Below are 22238 nucleotides of genomic sequence, written 5' to 3' on the forward strand. Positions count from 1 at the left end.
ACTCTAGGAGTAAAGTAGATCTGTGGTTTCTTCTCACTGGTATTGCATTAGTGAGGGACTGTGAATGTTTTGATTAGTGATTTGAATGGTCTGTCCCAAGAAAAGATCACAGATGAATCTCGACTCAGCCCAGAACACTCCTGTAGGCCATGCAGAAGCGACGGTTCCTACCAGCCTACTCTCATTAGTCTGCTTTCCTTTCCAGACTGTTGACTCTTGGTCTAGTTGCGGGTGGGGATGAGGGGTTGAGGTTGAGGAATTAGTAGGCAAAAAGTAAAAGGAGCCAAGAGCAGTTGCTGCATTGCTTCCGAATGCATTCCACGTTTGAAGTTGTAGTTGTGAGAACCCCAGTAGCCTATAAGCTCAGCTTGAAAGAGGGTTTTTATGTTTCGTTAGATTTGTGTCCTTAATGCCCTAGCTAAGGTTTGCAGTCAGTATAGTTATGAATATCAGACTCTTCATAACTTTGTTTTTCTGAACTGTCATGGGAGGCACTGCAACTAGTTTCTGAAAAAAAATTACACTATTTCAAATAGTTTTTTAGAAATGTATGACCTATGATGTAAGATGCGCATTTATTTTCTTGCTGAATCAAGGAAAAATTGGAAACCAGGTTCCAAGTTAAATACACCAACTAAGTTGTGGGACAGATAGCATGTCATAATAAGGTGTAGTACTTGAACTCAGGCTTAAACAAAGGCCATCGATTGAGCAAAACTTGGTCAGCTGCTTCAAATAGCAGCGAGAGGCAGTTTCTAGGTGGAATTTATGGACTGGTTTACCAAATACAGCCAGTGTAGTCGCCCCACCCCACTCCACCCTAAGCAGGAACTTGAATGCAAAAGGTAAAACGTGGCTACCGCGCATGCTCACAGTGCCCTCCGCGCTCCCATCCTTGGCCCTGGGCGCCACTGTGGTAACTTTCCCAGACGACTTTGGAACGTCTCCCGCCCACCGTGAAGGCAAACCGGCGGAAGCCGTTCCTCCCTACGACATGAACACCCTGCCCTTCCTCCAGCCTTTCTAACTCGGTAGCAGACAACCGTGCGCCTCCGTTGGTCTGGGACTCGAACAGGGTTTTGCCAGTTATCAATATGGCCGCTGACAGCCTGGTCCCTAGCGGAGGGCTTCCATTGGCTAAAGTTTCATATACACCCCGCCCACTCGGCCCCGCCCTCAGGCCTTCCCCCTGTCTGCTCCCCACGCACGCGCGGCCGGGCGAGCCTGGAGGTGGGCCGGTCTTTCGAGTGCAACTCGGCCGCGCGGTCCCCGCGGCTCTGCGGCTGCAGTGCGGTCGTTAGCTGCGCGTGGCGACGCGAGGCGAGGGCTGGCCCCGAGGGCGGGCGAGTGTGCGCTCCAGGGTCCCAGCAGTTCGGCTCGCTGTGGGCGGCGAGGGCCCGCAGCGGTGCGGGGCGGCCCCGGACGGCGCCATGTCGGCCGGCGGCCCGTGCCCGGCGGGAGCCGGCGGCGGCCCAGGAGGCGCCTCCTGCGCCGTGGGGGTGTCCCCGGGCGGGGTGTCCATGTTCCGGTGGCTGGAGGTGCTGGAGAAGGAGTTCGATAAGGCCTTTGTGGATGTGGACCTGCTTCTGGGCGAGATCGATCCGGACCAAGCGGACATCACTTATGAGGGGCGGCAGAAGATGACCAGCCTGAGCTCCTGCTTTGCTCAGCTGTGCCACAAAGCGCAGACGGTGTCCCAGATCAACCACAAGCTAGAGGTGAGCCTTGGGGGCTGCAGCGGTGGACTTCAGTCTGGGCAGTCCGAGTGCGTTAGATCCATTTAACGCACCAGGGAAACGACCCTAGAAAGTGTCCACTTTGCCCTCCGGCCTCCAATATGAAGGGGAAAAAAAGGGAGGTGAAGGTGGGGAAGAAAAAGGATTGCGATAGACGAGTGGATCTTCTGGAGTCCTGTCATCCGCCTTCGTAGTGTATCACTGGGGAGGGAACTGGAGCTAACCACACTACTTTACATGTAGGTTTTGCATTAACTATTTCAGAGCCTCTGTCCTTGAATACCTTAGCCTGTCTTTTGACTTGTCATATTGAAGATCTGCTTGCACAGTGATTAGCAGTTTTCACACAGACGCAGTCCTGGCTATTTTCATTTTTACTATTCCAGGCCCACGTCTGTGGCTGTCACACAGCAGCGTGCCTAACTATTTAGGGGAATGTGATCAAAGCGCTTAGAAAAATGTAGTGAAATATATACAATACTATCGCTTTTCTTGGTTTACAGCCACAGTTGGCCCATAAGTTGCAATCAGATAGAGCTCTAGAGCTTACTGTCATTTTTCATGTCACCTCTAACATCGAGGTTGACCTGTTCCCAAATTCTAGAATTTTTGAAAGTATGTAAAAATGATCATTAGCTTTAGTCTGTAATCTTTACCTTTTAATTTAAATTAGGGCACTACTACAATATTCAGAAATCATGAATTAAAAAAAAAACATTTTATTTTTATTTAGTTTTTGAGAGAATGAGTGCACCAGGGTCTCCAGCCACTACAAACGCCAGATGGATGCCGCCACCATGTGCTTACATGGTTTCTGGGGAATCAAACCTGGGTTCTTAGACTTCATAGGCAAACACCTTAACCACTAACCCATCTCTCCAGCCTGAAATAATTTTTTAGAAATATTTTATGCCGGGCATGGTGGCGCACACCTTTAATCCCAGCACTTGGGAAGCAGTGGTGGGAGGATCACCGTGAGTTGAGGCCACCCTGAGACTACATAGTTAATTCCAGGTCAGCCTGATCCAGAGTGAAACCCTACCCCAAAAAACAAAACAAACAAACAAAAAAACATACATATATGTGTGTGTGTGTGTGTGTGTGTGTGTGTGTGTATTATTTATTTAAGAGAGAGAGAGAGAGGCATGTAGAGAGAATGGGTGTGCCAGGGCCTTTAGCAGTAAATGAACTCCAGATGACTGTACCACTTTGTGCATCTGGCTTTACTTGGGTCCTGGAGAATCGAATCTGGGTCCTTTGACTTTGCCTTGGCAAGTGCGTTAACTGCTGAGCCTCTCTAGCCCAGGAATCATGAAATCTTGACATTACTATGTAGAGAGCATTTTCTAAATATGCAATTTAAGGGATTAGGTCTTTTATTTTAAAGTAGATATAAGTAGGATTATCAGTGATACATAAAGCTCTTTTAGTTTAAGTTTTCCTAAACTATCATCATTGCTACTAGTTGTAATAATTGACTGCCCATTGCAGTCAAATTAGTATGTATGTCATATATACTTTTTTTTTTAATTTTTATTAACATTTTCCATGATTATAAAATATATCCCATGGTAATTCCCTCCCTCCCCACCCCCACACTTTCCCATTTGAAATTCCATTCTCCATCATATTACCTCCCCGTTACAATCATTGTAATTACATATATACAATGTCAACCTATTAAGTATCCTCCTCCCTTCCTTTCTCCACCCTTTATGTCTCCTTTTCAACTTACTGGCCTCTGCTACTAAGTATTTTCATTCTCACCCAGAAGCCCAGTCATCTGTAGCTAGGATCCACATATGAGAGAGAACATGTGGCGCTTGGCTTTCTGGGCCTGGGTTACCTGACTTAGTATAATACTTTCCAGGTCCATCCATTTTTCTGCAAATTTCATAACTTCATTTTTCTTTACCGCTGAGTAGAACTCCATTGTATAAATGTACCACATCTTCATTATCCACTCATCTGTTGAGGGACATCTAGGCTGGTTCCATTTCCCAGCTATTATAAATTGAGCAGCAATAAACATGGTTGAGCATGTACTTCTAAGGAAATGAGATGAGTCCTTTGGATATATGCCTAGGAGTGCTATAGCTGGGTCATATGGTAGATCAATCTCTAGCTGTTTTAGGAACCTCCACACTGTTTTCCACAATGGCTGGACCAGATTACATTCCCACCAGCAGTGCAGAAGGGTTCCTTTTTTTCCACATCCCCGCCAACATTTATGATCATTTGTTTTCATGATGGTGGCCAATCTGACAGGAGTGAGATGGAATCTCAATGTAGTTTTAATCTGCATTTCCCTGATGACTAGTGACGTAGAACATTTTTTTAGGTGCTTATATGCCATTCGTATTTCTTCCTTTGAGAACTCTCTATTTAGCTCCTTAGCCCATTTTTTGATTGGCTTGTTGGATTCCTTATTGGTTATCTTTTTGAGTTCTTTGTATATCCTAGATATTAATCCTCTATCAGATATATAGCTGGCGAAGATTTTTTCCCATTCTGTAGGTTGCCTCTTTGCTTTTTTCACTGTGTCCTTTGCGGTGCAAAATCTTTGTAATTTCATTAGGTCCCAGTGGTTAATCTGTGGTTATATTGCCTGAGCAATTGGGGTTGTATTCAGAAAGTCTTTGCCAAGACCAATATGTTGAAGTGTTTCCCCTACTTTTTCCTCTAGCAGTTTCAAAGTTTCCGGTCTGATGTTAAGGTCTTTAATCCATTTGGACTTAATTCTTGTGCATGGCGAGAGAGAAGAATCTATTTTCATCCTTCTGCAGATATTTGTCCAGTTTTCAAAACACCATTTGCTGAAGAGGCTGTCTCTTCTCCAATGAGTATTTTTGGCATTTTTATCGAATGTCAGGTGGGTATAGCTACTTGGGCTTACATCTGGGTCCTCTATTCTGTTCCACTGATCTACATGTCTGTTTTTGTGCCAGTACCATGCTGTTTTTGTTACTATGGCTCTGTAGTATAGGTTAAAATCAGGTATGGTGATACCACCAGCCTCTTTTTTGTTGCTCAGTATTATTTTAGATATTCGAGGTTTTTTGTGATTCCAAATGAATTTTTGGATTGTTTTTTCTATTTCCATGAAGAAAGCCTTTGGAATTTTGATAGGGATTGCATTAAATGTGTAGATTGCTTTAGGTAAGATTGCCATTTTCACGATATTGATTCTTCCAAGCCAGGAACAAGGGATGTTTCTCCACTTTCTAGTGTCTTCTGCAATTTCTCGCTTGAGTGTTTTAAAGTTCTCATTGTATAGATTCTTTACTTCCTTGGTTAGGTTTATTCCAAGGTATTTTATTTTTTTTGATGCAATTGTGAATGGGAGTGATTCTCTGATTTCATCCTCTGTGTGTTTGTTGTTAGCATATATGAAGGCTACTGATTTCTGTGTATTTATTTTGTATCCTGCTACATTGCTGTAGGTTTTGATCAGCTCTGACAGCTTGCTAGTACAGTCTTTAGGGTCCTTTATGTATAGAATCATGTCATCTGCAAATAATGATAACTTGATTTCTTCCTTTCCAATTTATATCCCTTTTATGTGTGTCTCTTGCCTTATTGCTATGGCTAAGACTTCCAAAACTATATTAAATAGAAGTGGGGACAGTGGACACCCTTGTCTTGTTCCTGATTTTAGTGGAAAAGCTTCCAGTTTTTCCCCATTTAGTAATATGTTGGCTATAGGCTTGTCATAAATAGCCTTTATTATATTGAGATATGTTCCTTCTATTCCCAGTCTCTGTAGGACTTTTATCATGAAGGGATGTTGGATTTTGTCAAATGCTTTCTCTGTATCTAATGAGATGATCATGTGATTTTTGTCCTTCAACCCGTTTATGTAATGTATTACATTTATAGATTTGCGTATGTTGAACCATCCCTGCATCTCTGGGATAAAGCCTACTTGGTCAGGGTGAATGATCTTTTTGATATACTCTTGTATTATGTTTGCCAATATTTTGTTGAGAATTTTTGCATCTATGTTCATGAGGGAGATTGGTCTGTAATTTTCTTTTTTTGTTCTATCTTTGCCTGGTTTTGGTATCAGTGTGATGCTGGCCTCATAGAAGGAGTTTGGTAGAATTCCTTCTTTTTCTATTTCCTGGAAAAGCTTAAGAAGCAATGGTGTTAGCTCTTCCTTAAAAGTCTGGTAAAATTCAGCAGTGAATCCATCCGGACCTGGGCTTTTTTTAGTTGGGAGGTTATTGATAACTGTTCGGATCTCCATGTTTGTTATAGGTCTATTTAAGTGATTAATCTCATTTTGATTTAATTTAGGTCGGTCATATAGATCAAGGAAATCATCCATTTCTTTCAGATTTTCATACTTTGTGGAGTATATGCTTTTATAGTATGTCCCTATGATTTTTTGAATTTCTCTGGAATCTGTTGTGATGTTACCTTGTTCATCTCTGATTTTATTAATTTGTGTCTCTTCTCTCTTTCTTTTGGTCAGATTTGCTAAGGGTTTATCAATCTTGTTTATCCTTTCAAAGAACCAACTCTTTGTTTCATTAATTCTTTGGATTGTTCTTTTTATTTCTATTTCATTAATTTCTGCCCTAATCTTTATTATTTCTTCCCGTTTACTGATATTTGGTTTGCCTTGTTCTTCTTTTTCCAAGGCTTTAAGGCGAAGCATTAGGTCGTTTACTTGTGACCTTTTTAATTTCTTTTTATTTTATTTTTTTATTTTTTAAAATTTTTATTAACATTTTCCATGATTATAAAATATATCCCATGGTAATTCCCTCCCTCCCCACCCCCACACTTTCCCATTTGAAATTCCATTTCCATCATATTACCTCCCCATTACAATCACTGTAATTACATATATACAATATCAACCTATTAAGTATCCTCCCCTCTTCCTTTCTCTACCCTTTATGTCTCCTTTTTAACTTACTGGCCTCTGCTACTAAGTATTTTCATTCTCACGCAGAAGCCCAGTCATTTGTAGCTAGGATCCACATATGAGAGAGAACATGTGGCGCTTGGCTTTCTGGGTCTGGGTTACCTCACTTAGTATAATACTTTCCAGGTCCATCCATTTTTCTGCAAATTTCATAACTACATTTTTCTTCTTTACCGCTGTCTCTTTTATTTATTTATTTGTTTATTTTTTAAATTTTTATTAACATTTTTCATGATTATAAAATATATCCCATGGTAATTCCCTCTTTCCCCACCCCCACACTTTCCCGTTTGAAATTCCATTCTCCATCATATTACCTCCTCTAATTTCTTAATATAGGCACTTAAGGCTATAAATTTACCTCTTAGAACTGCCTTCATTATGTCCCAGAGATTTTGGTATGTTGTGTTCTCATTATCATTTGACTCTATATATTTTTTGATTTCCTTTTTGATTTCTTCATTTACCCACTCATCATTTAGTAGTGTATTGTTTAGTTTCCATGATTTTGTGTATGCTCTATAGCCTTTCTTGCTACTGATTTGTAGTTTAATTCCATTGTGGTCAGATAGAATGCAAGGAATTATTTCAATTTTCCTGAATTTGTTAAGATTTGCTTTGTGTCCTAATATATGGTCTATTTTAGAGAATGTTCCATGTGCTGCTGAAAAGAATGTATATTCTGCAGCCTTTGGATGAAATGTCCTGTATATATCTGTTAGGTCCATTCCTTCTATGACCTCATTTAGTCCAGATGCCTCTCTGTTTATTCTTTCCCTGGATGACCTGTCAATTGATGAGAGTGGGGTGTTAAACTCACCCACCACCACTGTGTTTGGTGTTATCTGTGACCTTAGTTCTAATAGTGTTTGTTTGACGAATTTGGGAGTCCCCATGTTAGGTGCATATATGTTTAGGATTGTAATGTCCTCCTGTTGGAGTGTGCCCTTAATCAATATAAAGTGACCTTCCTTATCTTTCTTGACTAACGTCGGACTAAAGTCTACCCTGTCTGATATTAGGATAGCAACCCCTGCTTGTTTTCTAGGCCCATTTGCTTGAAACACCGTCTTCCAACCTTTCACCCTAAGATAATGTCTATCCTTTGTATTGGATCTTTTCATAGTGTCCCGAATATCTTGAAATTCCCACTCATATTTTTCTATAAGTTTGTCTTTCTCTTTGTTGGACTGCATTAGGTCTGCCACCTGGTCTTCTAGCTTAGATATTCTGTCCTCTCCCTCATCCATCCTACTGGTGAGATTTTCTACAGAGTTTTTTATTTCATTAACTGTGTTCTTCATTGCTAGTAATTCTGACTGGTTTTTCTTTATTATTTCTATTTCCCTATTTATGTCTTGTATTGCCTTCTTTATTTCATTAAATTGGTGTCCTGCCTCTTCTTTGATTCCTTTGATTTCCTCTTTGATTTCTTCTTTGATTGTTTTCATGTGTTCTTTGACCTCTTTGAACATATTTATAATTATTCTTTTGAACTCTTTCTCAGGCATTTCCTCTAACTCTTTCTCACTGGAGGACATTTCTGATGCATTAATGCTTTTAGGTGGATTTATATCGTCTTGCTTTTTAGTGTTTCTTGTGTTATAATGTATATATTTTTGCATCTTGGATTAAGTTTATGCTTGGATTTTCTAGCTAGCTGTGTATTCTTAGCTGTATCAATTGATTTGGTGTAATATATTTTCAGGGTAGGACCTTAAGGTATTAGGTGTGGCTCTTAAGACTCTCAGAGTATCTACAAAGATGTTCTTAGGGGTTGAGTTTCCCTGCTATAGGAGTATTCAAGCAGGCTGAGTGGAATAAAATACAGGTAGATTCTAAAATTTAACTAAACACTGTACCCGTTCAATCAAAAACAGCCCCGAGTATGTATGCAAGAGTAGTTATTATAATGACCAGATCCTCTATCAACAATGAGGTTTAGATTTCTGGTCTGTTGAGGGATCCAAGTCAGCTTGTGACCAAGTGAGACCCTTTCCTGGTGTAATCCCAGTTACCTTGGGTGATTTTGGTCTCAGTCAAGTTGCTGCCTGGGTCGTCGGGCTGCTGTTCTGATTTCTGGAGCTGTACACTTGCTTTTCCTACGGGGCAAACCGAGCCGCTGCTGCTGCCTCTGCTGCTGCCGTAGCTGCCACCACCGGAGCCACCACCGCTGCTGAAGCTGCCACTGCCGTGTCCACCGCTGCTGCTCCCCCCGAAGCCTGCTGCGGGATCTGCCGCTGCTGCCGCTCCTGGGTCCGCTGCCGCTGGGGCCGCTGGTACCGGTGCTGGAGCCGCTGAAGTTGCTGCCGAACTCTGCTCCTGCTTGGGTCCTGCTGTCAGCCCAAGTTGGCGTGGCCAGGTCCCGGGCCGCTGCTGTGTTCGCTGGAGCTGGGCTCAGGCGGTAGGGGAGGGGAGGGAGCCGGCTGCTCTGGTTGTCTCGCTGCTCCACGTGTTCTTCTACCTCGTGGTCTGCTCCTCCGCTGCTCGCTGCCGCTCTCCCCTCACGTGTCCCGAGTTGCGGAGAGCTCGGTGTGAGGGGAAAATCCCGCACCTGGCTTTTCCTGCGGCTCGTGCCGAGTCTGGCGGTTTTCTGCTGCGTCGCGGCCGTGGTGGTTGGCCGAGCTGCCGGAGCCGCTTTTCTCGCCTGTGCGGGCTCTGGATGCTCTATAACTCTTCTACTTCTCCACTGCCGCTTCAATTTCCTATACACCTCAGTTTTTAGTAAAAGTGTGTATTTTGGTGAGTTTTTTGGGTCTTTTTCCCCCTTAGGCTGCTTTGGCGTGGTACCTACGCCGCCATCTTAACCGGAAGTCTCATATATACTTTTTGTCCTTACTTACTGGTCAGCATTTTTTTCCCTAGTAGTTAACCATGAAATACCTACTGGCAATAGCTGGCTTTTTAAGAATGAAAAGAGGGGATGGAGGGATGGCTTAGTGGTTAAGGCATTTGACTGCAAAGCCAAAGAACCTAGGTTTGATACCCCAGGGCCCATGTAAGCCAGATGCACAAGGGGGTGCACATGTCTGGAGTTCGTTTTCAGTGGCTGAAGGCCCTGGCGTGCCCATTCTCTCTCCCTCTCTATGTCTTTCTCTCCCCCACTCTTTTGTCTATCAAATAAATAAATAAATAGAATAAAATATTTTTATTAAAAGAATGAAAAGAGCTGTGGAGATGGCTCAGCAGTTAAAGGCACTTGTTTGTAAAGCTTACCAGCTGGGGTTCAATTCTCTACTACCTATGTAAAGTCAGATGCAAAAGTGGCGCATGCATCTGGAGTTTGTTGGCAATGGCAAGGGACCCTGGGTGCCCATGTACAACAAACAAACTAGCAAATAGATATATTTTTTAAAAAAAATGAAATAATTTCTAATATTTTTACATGATCTAAGGAAACTAGCCAGTAATGCTTTATGCTGTGAAATCAAATCTAATATTGAAGAAACAACACAAAAGGGTCATTCTGTGAGTAGTAGCTACTTCTCAATTTTTAAAAATATTTATGAGAATTTGATCTAAATAATAGATTATGCATGTAATAAATTATACATGGTTTTTCTCAGAAATTAAGTCATATTCTGACTCCATATCTTGGCTAGGGAGTAGCATTATTTCTTAATGCTAGAATACGGCAATGTGAATGTGACTTAAAAAAAATTTTTTTTTGTTATTTTTATTTATTTATTTGAGGGCAACAGAGAAAGAGGCAGATAGAGAGAATGGGTGTGCCAGGGCTTCCAGCCACTGCAAACAAACTCCAGATGTGTGCGCCCCCTTGTGCATCTGGCTAATGTGGGTCCTGGGGAATTGAGTCTCAAACCAGGGTCCTTAGCTTCACAGGCAAGCACTTAACCACTAAGCCATCTCTCCAGCCCTGGTTTCTTTTTTTTTTTTTTTTTTTTTTTTGGTTTTTTGAGGTAGGGTCTCACTCTAGCCCAGGCTGACCTGGAATTCACTATGGAGTCTCAGGGTGGCCCCATGATTTTTTTTTTTTAATGCATGCATGTGTGTATGTAATATCTTTGATTCGTGATTCAGAGATCTTGGAAAATGGGGAGGAGAGAGCCAATTAAATTTTGTTGTTCAATTATGTATATTTTCAGATACATCTTACTCAGAAATCTCTGATTTTAATATTTATGAATATAACATCTGTAGTTTTCATGAAAATTAGTACTATATTGCTTGGAAAGGCTCATTGTCTGCAACATCAATCAAGATAGACCTGCTGGTATACTGTATACAGAATTTCAGAGGCTGCTCCATCAAACGTTATCAGTCTTCCGAGACTTTGAAATCTAGAAAGAGAAGTTTGTTACACTTGATTACTCTATTTTCATTATTTCTTACTGAACTAATTCTGTTGTTTTAATTATAAATTGGTTTTAAAGCTGGGCATGGTGTGCATGCCTGTAATTTCAGTACTTGAGGCAGAGGATGAGTTCAAGGCCAGCCTGGACTACATGCTACCTGGTTAAAAAAATGATTGAATGAACAAACAGGACAAAAATAAATTAATAAATTCATCTTTAGTACCCTTCCGGATTATCACTTTTACCTAGTCATTGCATTTATAGGTAATACTATACTTCAAATTAATCTAGCAGTTAGGAGAACATCTTTGCTGGGGGAAAAATAGGATTGCATTTTAAATTAAATATAAGTGACAACTATATAATTGCTTCTTGCCAAAGTCATGTTTAGGAAGAGACATGTGTATAAAGGGTAGGAGATGGCAGAGATTATTAGAATATTTCAATTTAATCTCTCCAATTTCCCACCTGCTTGAGAATTTCTGATGTGGTGAGCCCCTTGGTTGATGGCTTAGCCAGAGTCACAGGCACTGTTTCTGATTATAGCACTATCAGTGGTAATAATATCCATAGAAGGTATGCTGGAATAACACAGAGGTCATAAACCAATACTTTATTTATTTATTTATTTTATTTTTTTTCTTTTCACAACTTTTATTTTTTAAATTTTTTTTCTTTTCACTTTTTGTTTGTTTGTTTTGTTTTTCAAGGTAGGGTCTCACTCTGGTCCAGGCTGACCTGGATTTAACTCTGTCATCTCAGGGTGGCCTTGAACTCATGGCAATCCTCCTACCTCTGCCTCCCGAGTGCTGGGATTAAAGGCGTGCGCCACCATGCCCGGCTCTTCACATTTTTTATTAACTTTTTCCTTGATTATAAAAAATATCCCATGGTGGGCTGGAGAGATGGCTTAGTGGTTAAGTGCTTGCCTGTGAAGCCTAAGGACCCCAGTTTGAGGCTCGGTTCCCCAGGTCCCATGTTAGCCAGATGCACAAGGGGGCGCACGCGTCTGGAGTTCGCATGCAGAGGCTGGAAGCCCTGGCGCCCCCATTCTCTCTCTCTCCCTCTATCTGTCTTTCTCTGTGTGTCTGTCGCTCTCAAATAAATAAAAAAAAAATTTAAAAAATAGTATCCCATGGTAATGCCCTCCCCCCCACTTTCCCCTTTGAAATTCCATTCTTCATCATATTACCTCCCCATCTCAATCATTCTACTTACACATATACAATACCAACCTATTAAATACTCTCCTCCCTTCCTTTCTCTTCACTTTATATCTCCTTTTTAACTTTCTGGCCTCTGCTACTAAGTATTTTCCTACTTACGCAGAAGCCCAATCATCTGTAGCTAGGATCCACATATGAGGGAGAACATGTGGTGCTTGGCTTTCTGGGCCTGGGTTACTTCACTTAGTATAATCCTTTCCCGATCCATCCATTTTTCTGCAAATTTCATAACTTCACTTTTCTTTACCGCTGAGTAGAACTCCATTGTATAAATGTGCCACATCTTTATTATCCACTCATCAGTTGAGGGACATCTAGGCTGGTTCCATTTCCCAGCTATTATACATTGAGCAGCAATAAACATGGTTGAGCATGTACTTCTAAGGAAATGAGATGAGTCCTTAGGATATATGCCTAGGAGTGCAATAGCTGGGTCATATGGTAGATCAATTTTTAGCTGTCTTAGGAACCTCCACACTGGTTTCCACAATGGCTGGACCAGATTGTATTCCCACCAGCAGTGTAGAAGGGTTCCTCTTTTTCCACATCCTGCCAGCATTTATGATCATTTGTTTTCATGATGGTTGCCAATCTGACAGGAGTGAGATGGAATCTCAATGTAGTTTTAATGTGCATTTCCCTGATGACTAGTGACGTAGAACATCTTTTCAGTTTTTTTTTCTTTTTTTCTTTTTTTTTGGTTTTTCCAGGTAGGGTTTCACTCTAGCTCAGGCTGCCCTGGAACTCACTATGTAATCTCAGGGTGGCCTCAAACTCACTGCGATCCTCCTACCTCTGCCTCCCAAGTGCTGGGATTAAAGGTGTGCACCACCAAGACCATCTTTTTAGATGCTTATATACCATTTGTATTTCTTCCTTTGAGAATGCTCTATTTAGTTCCATAGCCCATTTTTGATTGGCTTGTTGGATTCCTTATTAGTTAACTTTTTGAGTTCTTTGTATATCCTAGATATTAATCCTCTATGAGATATATAGCTGGCGAAGATTTTTTCCCATTCTGTAGGTTGCCTCTTTGCTTTCTTCACTGTGTCCTTTGCAGTGCAAAATCTTTGTAATTTCATTAAGTCCCAGTGATTAATCTGTGGTTTTATTGCCTGAGCAATTGGGGTTGTATTCAGAAAGTCTTTGCAAAGACCAATATGTTGTAGGGTTTCCCCTACTTTTTCCTCTAGCAGTTTCAGAGTTTCAGGTCTGATGTTAAAGTGTTTAATACATTTGGACTTAATTCTTGTGCATGGAGAGAGAGAAGAATCTATTTTCATCCTTCTACAGATATATATCCAGTTTTCCCAGCACCAATTGCTGAAGAGGCTGTCTTTTCTCCAATGAGGATTTTGGGCATTTTTATCGAATATCAGGTGGCTATAGCTACCTGGACTTAACATCTGAGTCCTCTATTCTGTTCCACTGATCTACATGTCTGTTTTTGTGCCAGTACCATGCTGTTTTTGTTACTATGGCTCTGTAGTACAGGTTAAAATCAGGTATGGTGATACCACCAGCCTTACTTTTGTTGTTCAGTATTATTTTAGATATTCTAGGTTTTTTGTGATTCCAAATGAATTTTTGGATTGTTTTTTCTATTTCCATGAAGAATGCCTTTGGAATTTTGATAGGGATTGCATTAAATGTGTAGATTGTTTTGTTAAGATTGCCATTTTCACAATATTGATTCTTCCAATCCAGGAACAAGGGATGTTTCTCCACTTTCTAGTGTCTTCTGCAATTTCTCGCTTGAGTGTTTTAAAGTTCTCATTGTAGAGATTCTTTACTTCCTTGGTTAGGTTTATTCCAAGGTACTTTATTTTTTGATGCAATTGTGAATGGGAGTGATTCTCTGATTTCATCCTCTGTGTGTTTGTTGTTAGCATATATGAAGGCTACTGATTTCTGTGTATTTATTTTGTATCCTGCTACATGGCTGTAGGTTTTGATCAGCTCTAACAGTTTGCTAGTAGAGGCTTTAGGGTCCTTTATGTATAGAATCATGTCATCTGCAAATAATGATAACTTGATCTCTTCCTTTCCAATTTGTATCCCTTTTATGTGTGTCTCTTGCCTTATTGCTATGGCTAAGACTTCCAAAACTATATTAAATAAAGTGGGAACAGTGGACACCCTTGTCTTGTTCCCGATTTTAGTGGAAAAGCCTCCAGTTTTTCTGCATTTAGTAATATGTTGGCTATAGGCTTGTCATAAATAGCTTTTATTATATTGAGCTATGTTCCTTCTATTCCCAGTCTCTGTAGGACTTTTATCATAAAGGGATGTTGGATTTTGTCAAACGCTCTCTCTAAGTCTAATGAGATGATCATGTGATTTTTGTCCTTCAACCCATTTATGTAATGTATTACATTTATAGATTTGCATATTTTGAACCGTCCCTGTATCTCTGGGATAAAGCCTGCTTGGTCAGGGTGAATGATCTTTTTGATATATTCTTGTATTCTGTTTGCCAATATTATGTTGAGAAGTTTTGCATCTATTTTCATGGGGGAGATTGGTCTATAATTTTTTTTTGTTCTATGTTTGCCTGGTTTTGGTATCAGGGTGATGCTGGCTTCATAGAATTCCTTCTTTTTCTATTTCCTGGACAAGCTTAAGAAACAGTGGTGTTAGCTCTTCCTTGAAAGTTTGGTGAAATTCAGCAGTGAATCCTTCTGGGCCTGGGCTTTTTTTAGTTGGGAGATTATTGATAACTGTTCGGATCTCCATTCTTGTTATAGGTCTATTTAAGTGATTAATCTCATCTTGATTTAATTTAGGTAGGTCATATAAATTAAGGAAATCATCCATTTCTTTCAGATTTTCATACTTTGTAGAGTATATGCTTTTATCTTAAGTCCCTATGAAGTTTTGAATTTCTCTGAAATCTGTTGTGATGTTACCTTTTTCATCTCTGATTTTATTAATTTGTGTGTCTTCTCTCTTTCTTTTGGTCAGATTTGCTAATGGTTTATCAATCTTGTTTATCCTTTCAAAGAACCAACTCTTTTTTTCATTAATTCTTTCGATTGTTTTTTTTTGTTGTTGTTCTTTCTATTTCATTAATTTCTGCCCTAATCTTTATTATTTCATCCCGTCTACTGATTTTTGGTTTGCCTTGTTCTTCTTTTCCCAAGGCTTTAAGGTGAAGCATTATGTCGTTTACTTGCGACCTTTCTAGTTTCTTAATATAGGTACTTAAGGCTATAAACTTACCTCTTAGAACTGCCTTCATTGTGTCCCAGAGATTTTGGTATGTTGTCTTCTCATTATTGTTGACTCTATAAATTTTTTGATTTCCTTCTTGATTTCTTCATTGACCCATTCATCATTTAGTAGTGTATTGTTTAGTTTCCATGATTTTGTGTATGCTCCAAAGCCTTTCTTGCTACTGATTTGTAGTTTCATTCAATTGTAGCCAGAGAGAATGCAAGGGATTATTTCAGTTTTCCTGAATTTGTTAAGATTTGCTTTGTGTCCTCATATATGGTCTATTATAGAGAATGTTCCATGTGCTGCTGAAAAGAATGTATATTCTGCAGCGTTTGGATGAAATGTCCTGTATGTATCTTTTAGGTCCATTTCTTCTATGACCTCATTTAGTCCAGATGCCTCTCTGTTTATTTTTTCTCGGGATGACCTGTCAATGGATGAGAGTGGGGTGTTAAAGTCACCCACTGCCACTGTGTTTCGTGTTATCTATGACCTTAGTTCTAATAGTGTTTGTTTGATGAATTTGGAAGCCCCCATGTTAGGTGCATATATGTTTAGGATTGTAATGTTCTCCTGTTGGAGTGTGCCCTTAATCAATATAAAGTGACCTTCCTTATCTTTTGACTAACGTTGGACTGAAGTCTACCTTGTCAGATATTAGGATAGCAACCTAGGCCCATTTGCTTCAAACACCATTTTCCAACCTTTCACCCTAAGATAAAGTCCATCCTTTGTAGAAAGGTGAGTTTCTTGGAGACAACAAATTGTAGGATCCTGCCAGTCTGCAAACCTATGTCTTTTGGTTGGGGCATTGAGGCCATTGATATTAAGAGATATTATTGGAAGGTGTGTATTTATGTTTGCCATTTTTCTTTTTTTTTTTGTGGTTCCGGTTCTACCTTTGCTCGAACTAGTATTTAAGTATTGCTTGTTTTTTCCAGGTTCCTTATATGTGTGCTTTCCTTTTCCTTCAGCATGGAGGATTCTATCAAGTATTTTCTGTAGAGCTGGTTTTGTCTTCAAATACTCCTTTAACCTGCTTTTGTCATGGAAATAAACCAATACTTTAAAATAACTCACCTGTCTGCCATGAAAGACAGTGTTGTGCTTTGTTCCCTGTTTTTAACAATAAAGGCAAAAGTCCATCTTTTTTGAATTCAACTTTTATTTTGTCTATTGGAGAAAGAGAGAAAGTGGGCACACCAGGGCCTCCAGGTGCTGCAAACAAACTCCAGATGCTTGTGCCATCTTCTGTATCTGACTTACGTGGGTCCTGGGGAATTGAACATGGGTCCTTTGGCTTACAATGAAGTGCCTTAACCACTAAGCCATTTCTCCAGCCCAAAACATACAGGTGTGATGCACACCTGTAATCCTAGCACTTGGGAGGTGGAAGCAGGAGGATCAGGCCTCAGGGTCTCTCTCAGCTAAGCAAGTTTGAGGCCAGGCTGTGCCACATGAGAGCCTGTTTCAAAACAGAGCAGCAACATATCCTCCACAATTGCTGAATTAGCATCTCTTAAAGTGATTTATTTGTTCATAACCATTAGTAGAGAAACTTAGCCTTGCTGATAATGAACTGGGGGTATACTTGTCCTCATGCTGCTTTAACTGTGTACTATTTTTGTTATTATTTATTTATTTTATTTTTGAGAAAAGGTTTGTGTAGTTCAGGTTGTCCTTGAACAAGCTATGTAGTTGAGGATGACCTTGAATTTATGATCCTCCTGCCTCTCCCTCCAAGTGCTGGGATTACAGTCACATGTCCCTGTGCCCAGTTTTATATGGTTCTGGATATTGGAGATTGAAGCCAGTCCTTTGTCCATGGTAAGCAAGCACTCTACCAACTGAACTATATCCTCAGCCATGTGCTGTTCCCTCCCCTTCCCCCCCTCCCCACTGAGATAGCTTCTTGCTCTAGCTCAGGCTGACCTGGAATTCACTAGGTAGTCTCATGGTGGCCTTGAACTCATAAAGATCCCCCTACTCTGCCTCCCCAGTGCTGGGGTTAAAGGCATGAGCCACCATACCTGACTCCTGTACTGTTTTTAAATAGGCATTTTTACGACATTGAAGTTGAAGTTGAATACTGACATTGAATATGTGACATGTTGTATTACACATACTTGGGACAGTAGTGAAGTGCAAAAAGGGACATAATCTGCTGTTGTGGCATTTCGAATTCATGGAGCTTGGATTATTGAGTTTGTAGCTTGGGAAAATTAGCTGGGGGAATAATGCCTTAAATGGGAAATTGCAACTGTGATGGGTGCTATGAAAGGCATATAGAGTGATGAGAACCTATTCTGGGGCATCAGATAAAGGCTCCTGAGGGAAGTTACCATTGAATTAAAATATAATTAGTAAGCTAAAAAATACAGTGATTTCTTTCTACCTTGTATGTGATAGAGGGAATAGGAAATGATGGGCAGGAGCATAATGAATTTGAAAATTTGAACAAGTTGAAGACAGAAGGCTGATAAGACTGAACTCATAAGGATGAAACTTGGCCTAGTTTTATAGACTATGCCCTAGGGTCAGAGCTTAATCGTAACCGTGGAAACTGTTTTAAACTTTAGGTATAAGGTTAGAATATACCAATCAGTCTATGATATATGAAAAGGTCTGGGAAAATAAGAATGAATATACTGAACTCTTTGGGAAATTCTAACTATGTATGTGAGATGGTGATGGTGTAGAGTAATACATGAATATGGAGGAAGATCTTCAGAACAGGGGACACTTTAGAGGTCAAAATCAGCAAAACCTAGGGATGGATTGGAATGGAGGGGCAAGAGAATTTAGAAAGACTACATTGTTTGTCTTATTTGGCTGGCTGCTTGGATAGCTGGATATGAGGTATTATTAGCAGTAATGATATATTTTTTTTCCTGAGGTAGGGTTTCACTGTAGTCCAGGCTGACCTGGAATTCATTATGTAGTCTCAGGGTGGCCTCGAACTCACGGTGATCTTCCTACTTCTGTCTCCTGAGTAAGGGGATTAAAGGTGTGTACCACCATGCCCGGCCTGCTGTAATGGTTTTGCTAACCTTATTGGTGAATTACTATGGATCATTTTTTTTCAAATATATTCTTATTCATCTAATTTTTTTTTGTTGTTGTTGTTTTGAGGTAGGGTCTCACTATAGCCCAGGCTGACCTGGAATTCATTCTGTATTCTCAGGGTGCCCTCGAACTCACTGGGATCCTCCGAGTGCTGGGAGTAAAGCCTGGCTTTATTCATCTAATTTTCTTAGCAGTTTCATGAGATAGATTTATATAGTTATTCTCATGCTTACAGGGCTTAAGTAAGGGGTCTGTGTTTACAAAACTAAAGAAATTAATCTTGGGCTAGAGAGATGGCCTAATGGTTGAGGCACTTACCTGTGAAGCCTAAGGACCCAGGTTCGACTCTCTAGGTCCCACATAAGCCAGATGTACAAGGTGGTGCATGGTCTGTAGTTAGTTTGCGGTGACTGGAAGCCCTGGCATGTCCATTCTCTTTCACTCTTACCTGTATCTTTCTCTTTATAAAGTAAATAAAATTAAAAATAATTTAAAAGATAAGTCTTTATGCAGACAACAAAATTATGTTTGGTGAATGACTGGAGTTGGGCAAGGGGAGAAAAGCAGCCAGAAAAGTATGAGTTTGGCTTAATACATAGTTTAGAAGAGAGTGTATGGTGTACAAATACAATGAAGGTGGTGGTTTATTTTGTTTGTTTCTTTTTTTTAGGATCTTGCTGTAGCCCAGGCTGACCTGGAATTAGTCTCAGGCTGGCCTCAAACTTATAGTGATCCTCATACCTCACCCTCCTGAGTGCTGGGATTAAAGGCGTGCACCACCACACCCAGCTTACTTTGTTTCTTTAATGCAGAAATAAGTGTGTGTATGTTTATAAATCATCAGGAAGCACCTAATCGAGGAAAAGCTGAATATTATAGAAAGTAGAAAGGGAATGAATTTTACTAAGATTTGGAATGCAGGTGAGATGCAAAGTATCAGTAGAGAAAATGCTATTACACTGACAGAAAGACTGTAACACTTCATGGAAAGTGAGTGGAAAATAATTGGGGGAGGTTGTGGCAGGTTTTTTTTTTGTGATTTTTCTTTACTTCTTTTTCTATAAAATAGGAGACTAGGGTTAGTTGCTGAGAATGGGTAAAGGCTTGAGAGTGGAGAGGTTTGAGTTGTTATAGAAAAGTAGGAGGTCCAGTTAGTAGAGAGATAGATAGGACTGGCAGACAATATTGAGGAGGCCTATCTATTTGGGGTTAGTTATCTTAAAATCATGACATAGCCTTGCAGTATGACTTTTGTTAACAATACTTAACCTGTTTAAGAATAGGCATAGCGGGGAGAGTAATACTTAGGTTAATCCACCATTGAGGCATCAGTGTTTGTTATATGAAGAAAGTAATTAAAATGAAAGTGATGGGCTGGAGAGATTGCTCAGTGGCTAAGGCACTTGCTTGCAAAGCCTAAGGACCCTGGTTTGATTCCCTAGTACCCACATAAAAGCAGATGCACAGAGTGTCACATGCATCTGGAGTTTGATTGCAGAGGCTGGAGGCCCTGGTGTACCCATTCTTTCTCTGCTTATAGATAAATAAATAATATTTTAAATGAAAATGGTAATATGGGTGAAGAAAAGGAGGTAGATTTAACATAAGAAAGTAGGAACACAGAAGTTATGCAGATACAGTAGAGAAGAGAAAGGGTTAAGGATGAGAAAATGCTGTTTTTAGGAACGTGTGTTGATTGTACATGTGGTAAGTTAGATGTATCACCCAAAAATTATGTCCACCAAGAACATCAGAATGTGACATTTAAAAATAGGGCCTTTGCAGATATAATAAACTTAAGAGATAGGATCATAATGGATTGGAGTGTGTAGTGGTTTGATTCAGGTGGTCCCCATAAACTTAGGTGTACCGAATGCTAGGTTCCCAGCTGATGGAGATTTGGGAATTAATGCCTACTAGAGGCAGAGTATTGTTTGGGGCAGGATTATGGGTATTATGGCCAATTTCCCCTTGCCAGTGTTTGGCACACTCTCTTGCTGCTATTGTTCACCTTATGTTGGCGGGGGGGGGGTGGTGGGTGATGTCCACCCTCTGCTCATGCCATCGTTTCCCCCTGCCATCATGGAACTTCCCCTCGAGTCTGTAAGCCAAAATACCCCTCCTCCCTCCCCCCCCCCCACAAGCTGCACTTGGTTGGGTGATTACTGCCAGCAGTGCGAACCTGACTGCAACAGAGTGGAACCTAAACTCACTGAAATTGTCCAGGGAACAGATAAAAACTGACACTGAGAGAAGGCTGCATGGAAATGGAAATAAATTCATCTGTCTGCAAGCCAAAAAATGGCTGAGATTGGCCAATCATAACCAAAATTAGGAGAGAGGCTTAGTCATTTTTATCTCATTAAAAAATGTTTTTATTTATTTGAGAGGGTCGAAGAGAGTGAGAGAGAGAGTATTGAGAGCAAGAATGGGCATACCAGGGCCTCTGCAGATGCATGCGCCACTTTATGCATCTGACTTTACATGGGTACTGGGGAATTAAATCTGTGAGTGCAGTGGTGCATGTGTACATGTTGAGGTGGGAGGACAGCCTCAAGTGTCAGTTCTCTCCTTCCTCCAGCAAGAGTCAGGGTCTCTTGTTCACCGCTGCGTATACCAGGCTAGCTGACCCATGAGTTCTAAGGATTCTTCTGTCTTGCCATGTGAGTACTGGGATTACACATGTGTACTACTGCATCTGACTTTACAAGGGTTATAGGGTTCCAAAATTAGGTCCTTGCATTTGCCCCACTGAGTCATCACCCAAGTTCTGAATTTTTTTTTTTTTTTTTTTGAGGCAGGGTCTTGTCTAGCCCATGCTGACCTGTCTATTCACTCCGTAGACCAGGCTGACCTTGAAATTACAACGATCCTCCTACTTCAGCTTCCCAAGTGCTGGTATTGAAGGTGTACACCACCACACTCAGCTTTAGTTATTCTTTTCCATAGTAAAAGTTGACCAGAGGTAGTTGAAATGATTTAAATGAACTCTTCAGGGCTGGAGAGATGGTTCAGCAGATGTAGGTGCATGCTTACAAAGCCTAATGGCCCAGGTTCCATTCCTCAGTACCCACATAAGGCTGGATGCACCTATGTATCTGGAGTTCCTTTGCAGTGGTAGGAGGCCCTGGAGTGCTCATACTCTGTCTCTCCTATAAATAAAAATGAATGAATTATTCATAGAGTAAGATTTTTTTGTTTTTATTTTTTGATGTACATAGCAAAGGCTTTCGTTATGAAAATTTGTGTTTTTCATTATGACATTTTGCTGCATCTTAGTATCTTGCTTATGTGTGCATTCCCACTCCCTGCTATGTGCCACCCCCCACAGTATTACATTAAAACATTAGTCTGTCTGGCATGTTGAATGGATCTTCATCCACTCATGATTTTGTTGGGTCATACAAGGATCATTTTGAAATGATTTGTTGATTATTTTAAGTCTTCCAAACTTTGTGGGCTGGGAAGATGAATCTAAGAAGGTGGAAACATTTGTTGTGTGTGCATGATGAGTTGAGTTCAGATCCTCCAGAATTCATGTAAAACTGGACATGGTAGTACAAGTGTCTATAAAGCCAATGCACAAAAGGCAAAAAGGGGAAGACTTTTTAGACAGAAGAAGACAAAGGTACTATAAATCAGGAAGCAACAAAGGACAATGCCAAAATGCACCTTATTGGGAATTAATGCCTACTAGAGGCAGAGTATTGTTTGGGGCAGGATTATGGGTATTATGGCC

At 40.5% G+C, this 22238-nt stretch overlaps 1 protein-coding gene across 2 annotated transcripts in view; it reads left to right on the plus strand.

The window, feature by feature from the left end:
* Window positions 1-1430: 1430 nt before the first annotated feature.
* Window positions 1431-22238, plus strand: part of Gopc (golgi associated PDZ and coiled-coil motif containing) — a 109683-nt gene continuing 88875 nt past the window's right edge. For both annotated transcript variants that reach the window (XM_045158511.1, XM_012951589.2), the window contains exon 1: window positions 1431-1718. In XM_045158511.1, the coding sequence (XP_045014446.1) occupies window positions 1431-1718 (288 nt within the window). The remainder of the gene's footprint in view (window positions 1719-22238) is intronic.

The sequence above is a fragment of the Jaculus jaculus genome, chromosome 9, assembly GCF_020740685.1.
Source record: "Jaculus jaculus isolate mJacJac1 chromosome 9, mJacJac1.mat.Y.cur, whole genome shotgun sequence".
NCBI classification, from domain to species: Eukaryota; Metazoa; Chordata; class Mammalia; order Rodentia; family Dipodidae; genus Jaculus; species Jaculus jaculus.